Source organism: Melospiza georgiana, chromosome 6, assembly GCF_028018845.1.
Source record: "Melospiza georgiana isolate bMelGeo1 chromosome 6, bMelGeo1.pri, whole genome shotgun sequence".
NCBI classification, from domain to species: Eukaryota; Metazoa; Chordata; class Aves; order Passeriformes; family Passerellidae; genus Melospiza; species Melospiza georgiana.
In genome coordinates this window covers 9,344,704-9,359,582 of record NC_080435.1, presented here as the reverse complement: position 1 = coordinate 9,359,582, position 14,879 = coordinate 9,344,704, and the positions used below count along the sequence as shown (strand labels likewise).

At 37.2% G+C, this 14,879-nt stretch overlaps 1 protein-coding gene across 1 annotated transcript in view; it reads left to right on the top strand.

Moving 5' to 3' along the window:
* Window positions 1-14,879, top strand: part of TTC17 (tetratricopeptide repeat domain 17) — a 54,744-nt gene that overhangs the window by 15,927 nt on the left and 23,938 nt on the right. The window contains exons 5-16 of the mRNA XM_058026288.1: window positions 471-602; window positions 1,296-1,405; window positions 1,698-1,842; window positions 2,224-2,363; window positions 2,589-2,749; window positions 3,059-3,171; window positions 4,082-4,222; window positions 4,663-4,778; window positions 5,847-6,021; window positions 6,520-6,597; window positions 8,747-8,971; window positions 11,145-11,331. Coding sequence (XP_057882271.1) covers window positions 471-602; window positions 1,296-1,405; window positions 1,698-1,842; window positions 2,224-2,363; window positions 2,589-2,749; window positions 3,059-3,171; window positions 4,082-4,222; window positions 4,663-4,778; window positions 5,847-6,021; window positions 6,520-6,597; window positions 8,747-8,971; window positions 11,145-11,331 — 1,723 coding nt within the window. The remainder of the gene's footprint in view (window positions 1-470; window positions 603-1,295; window positions 1,406-1,697; window positions 1,843-2,223; window positions 2,364-2,588; window positions 2,750-3,058; window positions 3,172-4,081; window positions 4,223-4,662; window positions 4,779-5,846; window positions 6,022-6,519; window positions 6,598-8,746; window positions 8,972-11,144; window positions 11,332-14,879) is intronic.

The following is a 14,879-nucleotide window of genomic DNA, read 5'->3' as shown; positions in this document are numbered from 1 at the left end:
AATAAGGATTTTCTTACAGCTAAACACAAAGTGGAGTTTTTTTAGCTCTGTTCCTGGATCTGGATGTATTTTTGAAAGAAGTGTGTTTATGCCTGGGGAAAGAAGAAAGGAGAAGAGGTGTAGGGATACTTCCACCATGTGAATGTAACCTTACAACACTGACTTCAGTGCTTCAGTGGTCATTAGTGAAATCAGTAGCTTCCAGATACACAGTGCCTCACAAACTGAATATTTCCCCTGTAGAATTCACAAGTAGAGGCTGCTTTTGACTGCTTCTGCTGTTTTCCCATTTGCAGTAATATATATTATTATCTGTCAGAGGTGAAGTTGTTCTATCAATTCCCAAAGATCTTGAAAGGAAGATAAGATTGTAAAATAACCAAGCCGCATGTTTTCCTGGAGTCATGCTTTTGTTTGTATTTCTCTACTCTTAAGTGTCAGCAAATACCTGTATTCAATTTTTATTTCAGGGTGTCCAAGAAAGGGTAAATCTTTCTGCACCCCTGTTACCTAAAGAAGATCCAATCTTCACATACTTATCACGGAGACTGGGAAGAAGTATAGAGGAAATAGGTCACCGTATTTATGACGGACTTATGAAGGTATGAAACTGGAATCTTGCTGGGTGCACTAAAAAGAGTGCTGGAGAGGTCTCACAAGTTTAGATACACCTCTTACAAGCAGTTGGATCCAGTTTTGCCCATGTATTTTTGGTTTACAGTTCAGTTTCAAAAGGCAAACTGAGACCACTTTCTGATAGGCAAGTAGAAGCAGGAGAAGGCATCAGCAAAGCCAGTAAATAGATAGTTTCTGTCATCTTTAAGGATTTATGTAGTTATGTTGTCTAGCAAGCCATATTCATTGCTTTGTCAAGGTAATTAGAGTTTTAAAACAAAAAATACAGGTACTTGAAGAGCAAAGAAGAAACAATAGTACTGAACTGTGTATGTTTTTGTTAAATGTCTTCCTGCAAAATCTCGGAACCTTCACTGAACTCCAGCTAAGATGCTGATGCTTAAACTACTGTCACCTCTTATTTCACCTCATTTTGTATTTTTACCTTCCTAAAATGCAGAAATTCTGTTTCTTTAATACATGAGTATGCTAGTTCACTGTTCCTAAACATTGACAGCTGTTGCCAAATGGCAGCTTTCCAGTGCAGGAGGATAGCTTAGAGCAGCTGAGTGCCAACTTTGGTGCTCAGCTTTTCATCCTATAGTAATTAAAGCCCTGATTAACCTTTTAAGTTCATGTGTTGGTAGTTAGTACAGTTCATGTGTTTCTCGTTACTGCAGAACTCTTCCTCCTGGGTACTCTATAACATGGCTTCTTTTTACTGGCGAATAAAGAATGAGCCATACCAAGTAGTAGAATGTGCCATGCGTGCCCTTCACTTTTCTTCAAGGTAAGAATTGCTAATAAGGATTTCTTCTCAGATTGCTTTTCTAGTTATCCTGGTTAGTAAACAGGTTTTAGTTCCTAAGACAGTATGCTAAGGAGTAATCTCTGTTACTTGTTCTCGGTCTCTGTGTACTATACTAGACATATAAGTAGTTGAGACCTTTTTCTAGCAAGTGATATATTTTAATGTGTGACTGGCAAATTAATATGTCCTTGTGCATGATTTTTGCACAGTCTTAACTTCCTTTAATGTTAGTTTTTAATTTTTTTCCTATTTTTTTCTTTTATTCTTTTAGGCAAAATAAAGACATTGCACTGGTAAATTTGGCAAATATTTTGCACCGGGCTCACTTCTCAGCAGATGCAGCTATTGTGGTTCATGCAGCTCTGGATTACAGTGACTTCTTTACCAGCTATTACACTTTAGGAAATATATACGCAGTAAATACAATCTTTATTTTCCAATACTTGAAGAAAATTAAATATTACTTGATCTTTTGGGGTTGACTTGTAATGGTTTACTCTTTTACAGTGTGTCTTGTGCTCCATGTGTATCTCATGCTTAATGCTTAAGATTCTGTAAGGATACTTTTATTCACAAGTCTGTCTATTAGCAAAGGGTTTTATCTGCACCTGGAAATAAATTCCAGTAAAATTCTTTTGTAGCCTTTTTTTAATAGATGTAGTGGCTTGAGTGTCAGAAATGACAGGCTGCTTGTTATCATGAATTAAAATTTCAATTAATGGCTTCTTTAAAAACTGAGTATTGTTTATTAAATATTACTACGCAATGGCTAATTCTCTCTCTTGGTCATTCTTCAGATGCTTGGAGAGTACAACCACTCAGTCCTGTGTTATGATCATGCTCTGCAGGCCAAACCAGGGTTTGAGCAAGCTGTAAAAAGGAAACATGCTGTCCTGTGTCAGCAAAAACTTGAGCAAAAATTGGAAGCCCAGCATAGGTAACTAAAATATCCCAGTGGCAATTTAATGTCTGTAGTTCTGTTGCAGCAGTTATTCACACTTCAAGAAGAATTGTTTTTAAATTTCTGTATTTCTTTGATTATGCAATAGAATTAAGGATAAGAATACTTCAGGAAACCTAGAGTTAAAAATATGCAAGAGTGTAGGAAAAGATGGTATTCTTGAAAGCATTCAAAGTAAATCTTCTCTGTTTAATTTCCAAGATCACTTCAGCGAACATTAAATGAATTAAAGGAATATCAAAAGCAGCATGACCATTACCTTAGGCAGCAAGATGTTTTAGACAAGTACAAGCTCATCCAGGAGGAACAAATCTTGAGGAACATCATTCATGAGACACAGATGGCAAAAGAAGCTCAATTAGGTACAGCTTTTTCATGTTCATGCTCATTAAAGCAATGAAATATGGCACATATTCAGATAAGTGTCAGGAAATAACTTCTTCATATATTAAGATGGCCCTGAGTGGCTCTTGGGTTTTGCTTATTAAAACAGGAGATTGCAGTATGTTCTTGAACAGGGAATTCTTTTTGAGTCTTTTGAGTCCTCTGGGCTGATAGAGTAAATAAAAAGGATTGACCATACTGGGGGCAGAGAGGTTGACTGTGTGCTGTCTTTTGTCTTCTCAGAAACCACACTTTTCTAGTATAAAAAAATATTTTCTGCTCTGCAGGGAACCACCAGATTTGCAGATTGGGCAACCAGCAGCATAGCTTGCACTGTCAGTGGGATCAGCCTGTTCGTTATCACCGCGGAGACATTTTTGAAAATGTGGAATATGTTCAGGTTTGTGAATTGATACCACTGCCTCAAGTTACATCCCATTTGCTTTATTAGTAAAATAATTTCAGCTTTTTCAGGGTTGACAAAAGGGTTACATTTTGGATGTAGTAATTATAGTGAGAAATCTTAGTCTTTCTTTTCCAGAGTGCACAGTATTTTAATGCATGTTTCTTTTGATACTAGTGCAAGCGGAGAGACTGTGAACTATAGAAATAGAGAGGGTTTCTTGTAAAAGGCTTTGTTTAACTTAGAAAAGAGAATTACTTGAAATCAAAAACTTCATTTTAGTCCAAAGCCTTAGTTCCCTATGATTGCACCAAGAAAATTTTGTACAAGAGTATTACGAAGTTCTGGAAGGAGGGTGTGTACTGATACTGAAAATCCAGAATGACAGGCACCTAAGCAACACCTCTGCTGTGTTAGAACTGCAGATAAGGATTATGATTTCAGTTATTTTGCAATGTGGAGTATGTTCTGAAGTTTCCCCTTAACTAGTTTAAAAAATAGGAATAATTATTTTTAATTTTGCTGTTGTCTTCTTGTCTTTGATTGTTTTTCCTATTATAGTAATTATAAATTCAGAATATTGAGATAATTCTGAAAGCCATGAGTCTTAGCAATTCTGACTTGATTTCAAGCCGTGCAATCTAGATAAGTAGATTTTTGGTACCTTTTAGCATTTTGCCCTTGATTTGCACTTGTGTTTTCATTGTTGGCTTATTTACAGTATGAATATTACTCTTTCATGGTCTGAGTGGATCAAGAGGCTTAAATTCCTTTTTTTTTCTGCTACCCACAGTTCAGCTTATCAGTGAGGCTTAACTACATGAGCGGGGAGGGGAAATAACATGGAGAAATTCAACAAGCAATGTGCCATCTCCTTTATTAAAATTTGTCTTTCTGTTGTTTCTAGTTTGGTGAAGACTCTTCAACTTCTAGTATGACATCCATGAATTTGGACCTTCATGCAAACCAAAGTGTTCACAGCCAGTCCTTGCAGTCTTCCCCTGTGGCTCGTTCTGTTGTTTCAGTGTGGAATGTGGAACCCAGCAGAGTGAGTGTAGAGGATGAGCTTTGCTCTTTCACAGAGGAGGGGTGAAAGTGACTCCTCTCCTTGTTTGTGTAAAACTTTCTAGCATCTGGGCCACAGTTTTGATGTGTGACAGCGCTGGAGAATGTAGCATTCCAAATTTCTTCAACATACAAGTACCTGTCTAGTTTCTCTGTGCTGGTTTCCCAACCTTTGAAACTACTGGAGCACTGAGGGAGTTGTTCTGTAAACATCTGCTGCAAGTAAAGTGGTACAGCTAAAGATAGAAATTTCAGCTGCTGATATTTAAAAAAGATGGAAAAATAATAGCTGTAAAGATCTCAGTTTTGTTTTGCTTTGGTTTTTTTCTTAAGACTATCCTTTAATATCTCTTTTATTACTTTGTTCATTAGAATATTTAAAATATTGAGAAAATATTAAAAAATAATTCCTTTCCCCCTTAGGACAAACAGCATATTCTTTGGCCTCAGCGGTCAGATTGCATGAAATCTTTCCCCAGAATTCCTGTCCCAGAAGAACTGCCAACTTATTTCTTGCCTCCAGAAAACAGGGGATTCAGGCAAGTGTTGATTTTAAAAGCTGTATTTGTAAATCTTTGTGTTATGAGTGAACAGTATTTTCTTTCTTGAGAGGATGGATGCAATTAGTAAGCAACAGCACAGAGGTGTTCAAACCTCTTTATCTGGCCTTTCCACAGAAGGAAGGCATTTTCCTTGATTGTTGTCTTTGCTGTAAGTAAGGGTGAGCACACTAAACACAGACAAAATGGGGATTTAAGCACAAGTCTGAATGTCTTGTGAACTATATTAATAAAAAAACAACTTGAAAGAGAGAACGAGGTAAGCATCTATTTAATAACTACAGTTAACTCTTGTACATTACATACATCCTATTAGCTTTAGTTATGATGACACAAAACAATGAAGACCAGAAAACAGTAAAAAAGGATTAGGAGTGGAAAACTCCAGCTCATTCCTTTGGGACAGAGGTAGAAAATCAGCTTAGTCATGGAAGAGTGAGTTATACTTGTTATTATATAGGATAAAATAAATGTGTCTGTACTGCAGTAGCTAACTTACATAGATCAATACAGTGTTGTAATACCCTAGTCACTTAAATTATGACAGTGGTAGTAAAAAGACTGTTTTGTTCTACCTAGTCATTACAATACTAGTATTGAGCTTGAGTTAAAGGTTTCCATCTAAAAACATCCAGCAACTTCTTTTGGAGAAAAGCAGTTTTCATCTTAGAATGTTATTTATACATAATTTGGCTATGTCTTGGTGTTTTTGAAATCAAGTTCTAGTGTAAAAAATTCTACATTTTTTATCACATATCTGTTTAGTCCTAAACTTCATAGAATTCTTATTAGCATAATATGAGAACCTTCTGTTATCTCTACTGCACTGTTCATTGTTCTTGTTATAAACACATTATTCTGTGCTTAAAAATAGAAAGTAAAGACCTTGTAAATTGCTTTTCAAGGGAAGGGTGGTCCTTGAGTTCTTCATGTTTGCAGCTCGTGTCTCATAGGAGTCTGCAGCACGAGGCTTAGCAGATTCGTGTATTTCTACATGATGGCATGCAGCACATGCTGTTTATTTGTCTTGGTTCTCCTTATTGCTAGAATCCAGCCAATACTGAATATTCCAGGAGATACTGTTGAGCATGGAGAAGCACAGGCACCAGATTGTTCTTCCATTACTGATGCTCGTAATAATGAATCTCTAAACATTCTGGTCAAGGAACTAGACACTAATCTAGATTTGAAATTCAGGATGCCTGACAATCAAGCAAGACAGGTAAGAGATGTTTTCTTGTTGGTTCTCTTCTGGTTTAAAATCCTCCTTTTTATTGCCTTAAAAATGTTATTCAGATCATAAAAGATTTTGATATTTCAAGGCAATCAGTACTTCTGAAAAAGGTGGGCAAATTCTTTCTAATAGTATTGGAGGTAGGGTTAACTTGTCTGGCTTCTTTCAGATGCTGACCAAAAGCACACAAAATGGGAAATCTAATTTACTCTTTGAAATCACATCTTTCTTTTAAATCTAACGGTCACTTGATACGATTAATTTCCAAGAGCTGCTGCATTCTACCAAGCTGGCAACTTTCATAGGCCATTCTGGAGATTGGTTGCTTTAAGTGCTAAGTGTTCACATCCTCTTCTTAGTGCAATGTATTTTATCTTGCCTTTGCTAAAGAGAAGATTTAAGGAAGCAAGTGTTGAATGGCCCTTGCAGATCTTGGTTGTAAAATTTATTCAGTAGTTTGGGGAAAAACAAATCTTTGTCTTTCAGGTTTTGCATTCTCGTATCAACAATGAAACTCTTACACTGGCAAAGATAGGAGTGTTTCTAGATCATGCCATGAAAAAGGTATGTCCATCTGTCACATGAGATGAATTCAGAATTCTTACTTGAGATTTGTTTTTATACTTCTAAAGTAGTCAGTGACACACTAGAAAGGAGTATTTGCTGCCTGTAACTGAAATGAAAGTAACTTTAAAAGCCATGTTTACAAAGCAGAAATACATAGAGAAGTATCTAACTTAGCTTAATGTGGACCAAACAGCCCTGTAGTTGCTTGTTGTTGTTGTTGTAAGGATATGAAGCAGCAATATATTAGCTAATTCTGGCAGCCATTTGCTTAACTGGGAGAAGTAGCTTGAAGCTACTCCTCCGTCTGCCACCCCTTCCTGCATGCCTGCCTTGTGCTCTTCCTCCTCCTTCCCACTACCCTGCTTTTCCCCCTACTCTCCCTCCAAGGAAACCAACCCTCTGTCAATCTTCTGTCAGGATAATTAGCACTCTGGGGCAAAGAATGTACCTCTGTATAGAAGCCTGTGGAATGCCACCTCCATCTTGCGTGGGGCCTTTGAGAGTCAAGTGACAGGAAGCATTGAGAGAGACGTTGACTCTTTTTGACATGTCAAGCTGATATTTCTCAGTTTAACTTTCTTGTAGAAGTTGTGTCAAGGTATTATACGTAGATACTTTTCTAGTCTAAAATCAGTACCATTTACTATGTGCATCTGTCTTAACCAGGAGAAGAAATGAGCAGTAGGAGTTGATTCCTATGATTGTGTTGTTCAAAAGAGTCCTATACATATCTAATGTCTTACTGTGCAGTGCATGAGTATTTTGGTTTTCACTGTAGTATTCTGTTGCTGTCATGCTAAAAGCCTGAATTTTTCTGCCTGCTGATGTAGGAGCAGTCTAGTGTTTTACCTGTTCTGCTAATGATAAACTACTTAGAGCAGGAATTAGCAGGAATTAGCCAGAGTTAGTATCTTTGTATTGGGAAAGACAAAATGCTAATAACTTGCTGAGAATTTAGTTAAGGGAGGTCATTGAGACCTGTGAATGAAGAGTAATTCAATGAGGAGTTTGGAATGAAGAACATATGAGGAGTTTGGAATGAAGAACAATGTGCATTGCAAAACAGGGATCATTAATAATCTTGAAATCACAGGTTATGTAAGGTACTCCAAACGTTGAATATTGTATCATATTGCTTTCTTTCAGTTCATCTAGAATCATAGTTAGAACCCTTCTGTGGGAGGGGTTTTTGAAAACCTGGAGCAAAAATGTTCTTACTAACTCAACATAGTATCACTGTTTTGCTTCCTTAATCCTTGCTGCATGTTTCCTACTCAGGCATGCATTTGGGCTTCAGACATGTAGGTAGAACTGAACATCCATTTCAGGCATTGGTTTTATGCTATAAATGTTTTGTAGAATTGGGTGATAGGAAATGATGAAAATATTAGAAACTAGAACATGCTTCTAAATAATTTCAAAGTGCATCTGAAAGTGGATGTTTTGCCTACCTCTGTCAACCTGTCAGAATTTTTGAATTTGATATTTCTCCTCTAGGTTGAGTGCTTCTTTTTGCTGTTACAGGTTAAACAGGAGGAAGGAACATTCAAGGTGTATTTGACACTTCCTCCATTCTTCCATCTGCTCTCACTTACTGCTTACTATTTTACAGTCTTTAAACAGTATCTAATGCATGCCAGTTGTCAGCTTTAATAAGACAAATAGATAACTAAATCTAAGAAAAAGCAACTCTGAAACCTTAAATTGACAGGGAAAAGGTAATGTTAGGGGACCTGGAAGCACATCTGCCTGATTTTCCAGTTCTAGCATTTTACACTGATCTCTGTCTGTATAATTTTAAGACTCTGCAATGGCCCTCAAGCGTTGCTTGCTGTAGTGAACTAACCATTATCACTTGTACATTTTGAGGGATTTTTTGGTCATCATACAAAGCATTCATATGAGTAGAGTGTGAGCAGCAGCTGCTACTAAATTGTAGTTCAGCCTGTAAATCATGTCCATTTGAGTAGAATGGAGCAAATTGAATAATCTACTAATAGTTACAGCAAAGCCTAATTTGTATCCATTTAACAATGTAGTATGCAAGAGTGAGTTCTGTTTGCTTATTATTAAAGAGTAGGCATTTCTGTCTTCCTGAGACACCTCTTTGTGGGTGTTTTTATCCTTTTCCGTGACTCTTCTATAGCCTGAAGATCCTCTGTGGCTTGTGCTTAATGAAGCTGGATTGTACTGGCGTGCAGTTGGAAATAGCACCTTTGCTATCACCTGTTTGCAAAAAGCATATAATTTGGCTCCACATGAGTATCAGGACATCCCTCTGGTCAACCTTGCTAACCTCTTGTTTCATTATGGTCTTCATTCGGATGCCAGCAGGCTCCTCCTGAAGGCTTTGGCCATCAATGCCTCTGAGGTAAGATGATGGGGTTTTGTGTTTGCCCAGCAGTGAATGTGTTTTCCCTCATTATTTTCTAAGTACATGTTACTTGTGTTTACCTGCACATGCAGTTCATCTTCCAGCTGGTGATTTGCAATGGATGTTAATTTCCATATAAATTCCTGACTGCACCAGGGGAGATGATGATTGTTGAAAGTACAAACATCTAGAGAAGTTCTAGCAAATCAGTGACAGGCTTCTAGCCTCCCAAAACCTGTATTATGAGCAGTCCCTCCAAAGAATTTAATCTTGGTGTTTGCCAAGATTTTAACCTAAAACAGTGATCTGTCAAGTTGTCAGCATTGTATCTTGATTCTTAAAACCCTTAAAGTAGTGTGTATGCCACCAAGATCTTTATAGACATGTTTCTGTGACACTTGATTTTTATCTGTCCCTAGTTTTATTTGTCCCTAGCTTTTGTCTGTCTACATAGAGGAAAATGTGTTCTAGGTGTTTGGTCGCTTTACTTCCAACCATAGATTCAAGCCAGCTTTTTGTATTTCTGAACAGTAACATGATACATATTCTGTAGGTTGTCACCTGTCTCATATAGGCAGTTTCTGTATCATTCAGAAACTGTTTGAACTACTGGACTGGCCAGAACATTTGTGAAAAGAAAGGGGGAGGGAATTGCATAGCAGGGAACATCTTTTTTTTCTAGCAGGTAATTTTGGTCTTGCATCACAGACACTTCAGTAAGAAGTTCAAGTGACTTCCTTCCTGTGCTTCTAGCTCTCTAGTCAGATTAACAGCATTTAAACCTGCTAGGCTATCAATTACCTAGCATATAAAAAAGCTAAAAACAGAGTAAGTTTGTTCAGTGCAACATTCAGAAACAAATTTTCAAGTGTTGGAAAGGAATGTAGTCCATTTGGGTGGCAGGTAAGAGTGCAAAAAGAAACTACAGAAAGAACTATGCTTGATTGATGTGCCTTAAGAAGAACATATGAAAACACAGGCTTGGAGGGGAGGAACCTAGGAACCCTCAGGACCATGCTGTGTGAGTAGGGCTTTTCTTGAAAAATACTTGTAATTGCTGCCTTGTTACAGTAATGCCTGCTCGTGTTTTTTTCAGGTGTACTCAGTCTGTAATACCTATTGTACCAGAAAAACTAGCAGGAGGCATTGTACTTGAATGGTGTTTCCTGGAATATAATGGAAAGTAAATACAAGTTAAAATTAATTACAGCTACTGGGAATAAAAGATGTGCTCCATCAACAAAAGCTCTTAAAAAGAAAAAAAATCCTATTGCTCAGCTTGCACACTTTACTGAATACTGTTTAGTCATGCAAGCTGAGTTGGAAAAATCTTCAGCTACTGCTCAGTCTTCACATTTTTAGATAATGAATGTAAAAACTGTTTCAGTGGGAAAAATGACTGCTTAAATTATAATACTGTAGTCTTTATTCTAGCAGCGTATTGGTAACTGCAGCAAATTACTTTGCCCAAGTGAAAGACTTTTCAGTCAACCCATAAATGTAATGCTTTACTCTGTGCCTGTAACAAAGTGTTGACTTCTACCCAGTGAAAAAGGTGTTTATAATCTTTACTTTTCAAAAAAATACATATTTTAGAGATAGTAGCCAAAAGCAGTAGACAAAAATAATGTTTTACAAAGAATTGAAAGGCATAAATGTGTACCCCTAGGCTAGTGTGACATTGGTGTTTTCACTAACCTAGCTTTTCTGAGGTAAATCTGAACACTCTTGGCAAATGCAATGCATCTGTGCCCTGCTAGAACACTAGTGATATTTTAATTTTTTGTGGACTTTTAATGATTCTAAATTGCCTTTGCACATTTCAGTTTAGTCCTGTGGCATTCTCTGCAGTAAGCATTATGTTTCTGATGGTTAGTAAGTAAGTACTTCAAGCTTCATTTCAATCTATGTGTACTTAACAGCTGTTTTTTGTTGTGGAAGGATGAAACTCTTGACACAACCCTGTGGCAAAACAGCTTTTGGTTACCACCAATGCATCAGTCTGTTAGTTTTCCATTGTAAGAATAGGCAGTGCCTGTTTAGGAAGTTTTCTAAATTCTTTCCCACCAAATTTATGAGGGTGTGACTTGACAAGGGTATTTCCTAGTTGGCTTCAATCTTAAAACAGTGAGCATACTTATGCTGCAGTGTGTTGCTTTTGTATTCACAGCCCCTGACTTTTCTGAGCCTAGGAAATGCATACCTGGCTCAGAACAACATCAGTGGAGCACTGCAGGCCTTCAGACATGCACTGGATTTGACAGCCAAGTGCTTGGAGTGTGAAAGCAGCCTGAAGATGATCCGCTGTCTGCAGTTTTATCCTTTCCTCTACAACATCACCTCTTCTGTGTGCAGTGGTAAGCAAGTGCTGAAAGGTGGACCACAAGTGAAATAATGTCTGTTTGCCTTGGGTGTTGGAGGTTTTATTTTTCCCCAAGTTTCCACCCTTCTGCTTCACAGCGCTTTCTACCTTTAAGGATCAAGGTTGAGATGTAGCTTTTAATGGAAAAGTTACAGTCCATTAAATAATTGCTTGAGGATGACTTCTTGAATATCTAGAGGGCTTCCCCTGAGTGCAAATTACTTCCTGACTGTCAGTAATACCTTATTATTGGTAATAAGCACCACCAATATCTCTTATTGGTTAACAAGGAATGCTGGATTCAGTTTTTATGAAAGGGCACACTTACTTCTAGGCTACTCAACAGCCCCTTTGTACATCCCTTCAGGTTTTACAGTCAGCTGGATTTGTTTCCTTAAAGCTGAAGAATTTGATGAAGAGCAGTTTAGTTTGAATTCATATCCTTTCAGTGTGTTCAGTACTTTGGTTGTCATTTTCTAGAGTTCAGTCTTCAAGGAATAGACTGTCTTGTTGTCAGCATTATATTATTTCTATGAGACCAAGATCATTGCTCTTAACACTCCAAAACTCTGTAAGAATGAACTAGAATCCAATCTCTCCCCCCAAAAAATTTGTAAATATTTTCAACTGAATTATTTTTGTCATTAATGACTACTTATATTTTTTAAAAATAATAGTTTTTGGAGGTGGATTCTTTCATTTTATTCAGTCCTACTGAATATATTCAGTACTTTGTCTGTACTTGAATATGGCCGATGTGACACTCATGAGCATCCTTGAAGACTATTTATTAATATATTTTCTAATCCCTTTTGTCTCAAATTGTTACTAAGGTAATTTCCATCTAATATTTTCTTTATTTTCCGTGTAAACCTCACTAGAGAAATGCTTGTGATTTTTAGCATTCCTAGGACTTCCCCCTGAGAGTTTTCTAAAATTCCCTCTCCCTCTCTAAAATTTAAAAGTGTAGAGGCATGGAGAAACCTCCTCTGATTTAGCATCTAGAGCTGTGCTGTCTAAACACAGACTAGAGGCCATCCTGTCTCCTGGTACAATATGGATGACAGTACAAATTCCAGGACTGTGCCATTAAAATAATAGCAGTTTATGGCCCTGTGCACTTTGCTGTGATTGAGAGCCCATCAGCTGTGCAGAGAATTGAGTGCTGTTTGGCTGTGTGGGCTGCAGTGAATGGTGTAGCAGCCCAGCTGATGGATCTCATGCTGATATCCACAATGTCAACTCCTGTGCTGGCACCTGACAATGAATCTCTTAACTTCAGATTGCCCTTAAAAAAATCCTAGGAGATACTGTAAGCAGTAATGGAACTTGCACATTTCATCACAAGAGACACATTCTTCTAAAAAGAAAAACAAAACAGTGTTTGTTTACTGCTAATTAAGGTCTTTTAAAAACTCAGAATGTTAAAGTTACTCCAGTCAAACTTTAGTCATAGCTACTCTGTTTTGAAGTTAAGCAGAAAGCAATTTAAAAGTATATTCACAGAACTTAAACAGAAACGTGCAGTGGTTGTATCTGATCTCCAAAGTTATCTTTGACATCCTTTGTTTTAAATGCTTTTCTTCCTTCAACTTGGCATAATGTAGTTTGCTTGATTTTTGGCTTCTGCTTGCATTGGTTCCTGATCCAGGGTGTTCATTCTGAGGTCAGCTGTTACAACATATACTGTTTAGGACATTTGTGTTTCTTGAATGTGAGGGAAAACCCATCTCAAAAGTGCTTAATGGAACAGTGTTATCTTGCCTTTTTTTGCCAGCTTGGCCACTGGTTAGCAAAGTGAGCCTGAATATATTCATCTGGTACATTGGAGCTGAGATCTGGTCTATAAGGAATTTGTGAAGCTGCTAAATCAACAAGGAGCAGAATATGCCTTAGCATGTTAATGTAGTCATTAAATTTCACTATTCCATTATTTAAGTATTTTACTCTGTATTTATATTAGTTGCCTTTTTCTAGGACTTTTCTTAATATTTATTTTTTATTATTATTTATTAGATCTTTGGTTTAGTGCAAGAAACCTGAAAATATAAAGCTGACAAATAGTGTAAATTTCTTTGTGCATTCTTGAGCGAATGTAAGATAAACATATTGGTTAATTTAGCCTTGATGATGATTTGTGGTTTAAGTCCAAACTCAAAATTTAAAAATTGAAAAGTAGATTTACCTATCTTATTTGCATACGGCTTGAGTAAATATTTCCCCCCCCCCCTGTAAACTTCAACTGACTCAAGAGAAACCTTGACAGGCTATATGAAAGTGAGGTAAAATCTCCAAAACCAGAATGATTTCAAGAATGTGTACTCAGAAATCATATTTTGCTCTTAAAAGTATCCTGAAACTTTGAGAGTCTTCTATTGCTCCTTCAGTCCAAGGAAAACAGTTGAAAAGAGGTTGTTATTATTCACTTGATGGCATGTCATAAATTATTTGTATCCTTTGAGATCGATATACTGAAAAATGTACCAAGAATTTGGAATGTGAGTTGTTTCTCTGGTTTGATATCTTGTTTTGATGAGCATTCTTTCAGTATTTCTGAAAGTAACAGCAGTAGGCTTCCTGTGCTTTGGGTTGTAGGCCCATGTGATAACTGTGTTTTTGCTTCGCCTGTCAAAAGCCTCTGTTCATGAAAACTGAATTGAGTAGCGAGACACGGAATTCCTTGCTCTGCTGCCCTGAGCCATTGGCAGAATCCAGCAAATGGTCAGTGGGAATTATATGCTAGCATGAGATGGAATATGGGATCAAAAATCTGAATTCATGGCCTGATTTTTGATTACAGTATGTGCTTGGTGTTTATTTCAAATAAGTGAAATAGGCATTTTCTCAAGCATGTTGGGATGTTTGCTATTAGCACAGGACATTGGAAGTGTGACAGACTAACGCTGAGTTTTTGGATGCTTGCTTATATTTTCCTGTCTGTACTGCTGCCTGGTACTGTTTTTTAGTAACTTACTTCTGATAGAGATAATTTATATTTCAAACCCAAGTCTCGTCATGCACATGAGAATGAGAATTTAAAATCTCAGACCAACACTTTTCTATTTAACTTTTGCCTCCTGTATTCACGTTTATATAAATGTTTTTTTCATTGTAGAAGAATTTCCAAAACCGCAGAGGTTTTTGGTGGGGTTTTTTATGTAGGACATGTGTGAAGTGTCCAGTATTATTCAAACCCTGTTACCTGTGACATGTATTTTAGACAGCTGCAGGAGTTCAAGCAATTGTATCTAACATAGATGATATATACAGCAAGAACCCACACAGTGCCTTATTCCCAAATAACTGCGAAAACAGTTGGAAGACTTCATTTTTCCAGCATTATCCTGTGGTGATCCTTCTAGAGGTGACTTGGCAGTGTTAAGGATGCTGCCACATCAGCTGTTAGGTCACTGGTGAGTCAGTTCCTGAAGCAGGTTAAGAAACTTCGTGTTGCTTGACAGATAACTTCAGCACCCACGTCTGACACACAGGTAACAGGACCAAGAGATGTGTGTTAACAAGTGTAAAAAGCTTAATGTGAAA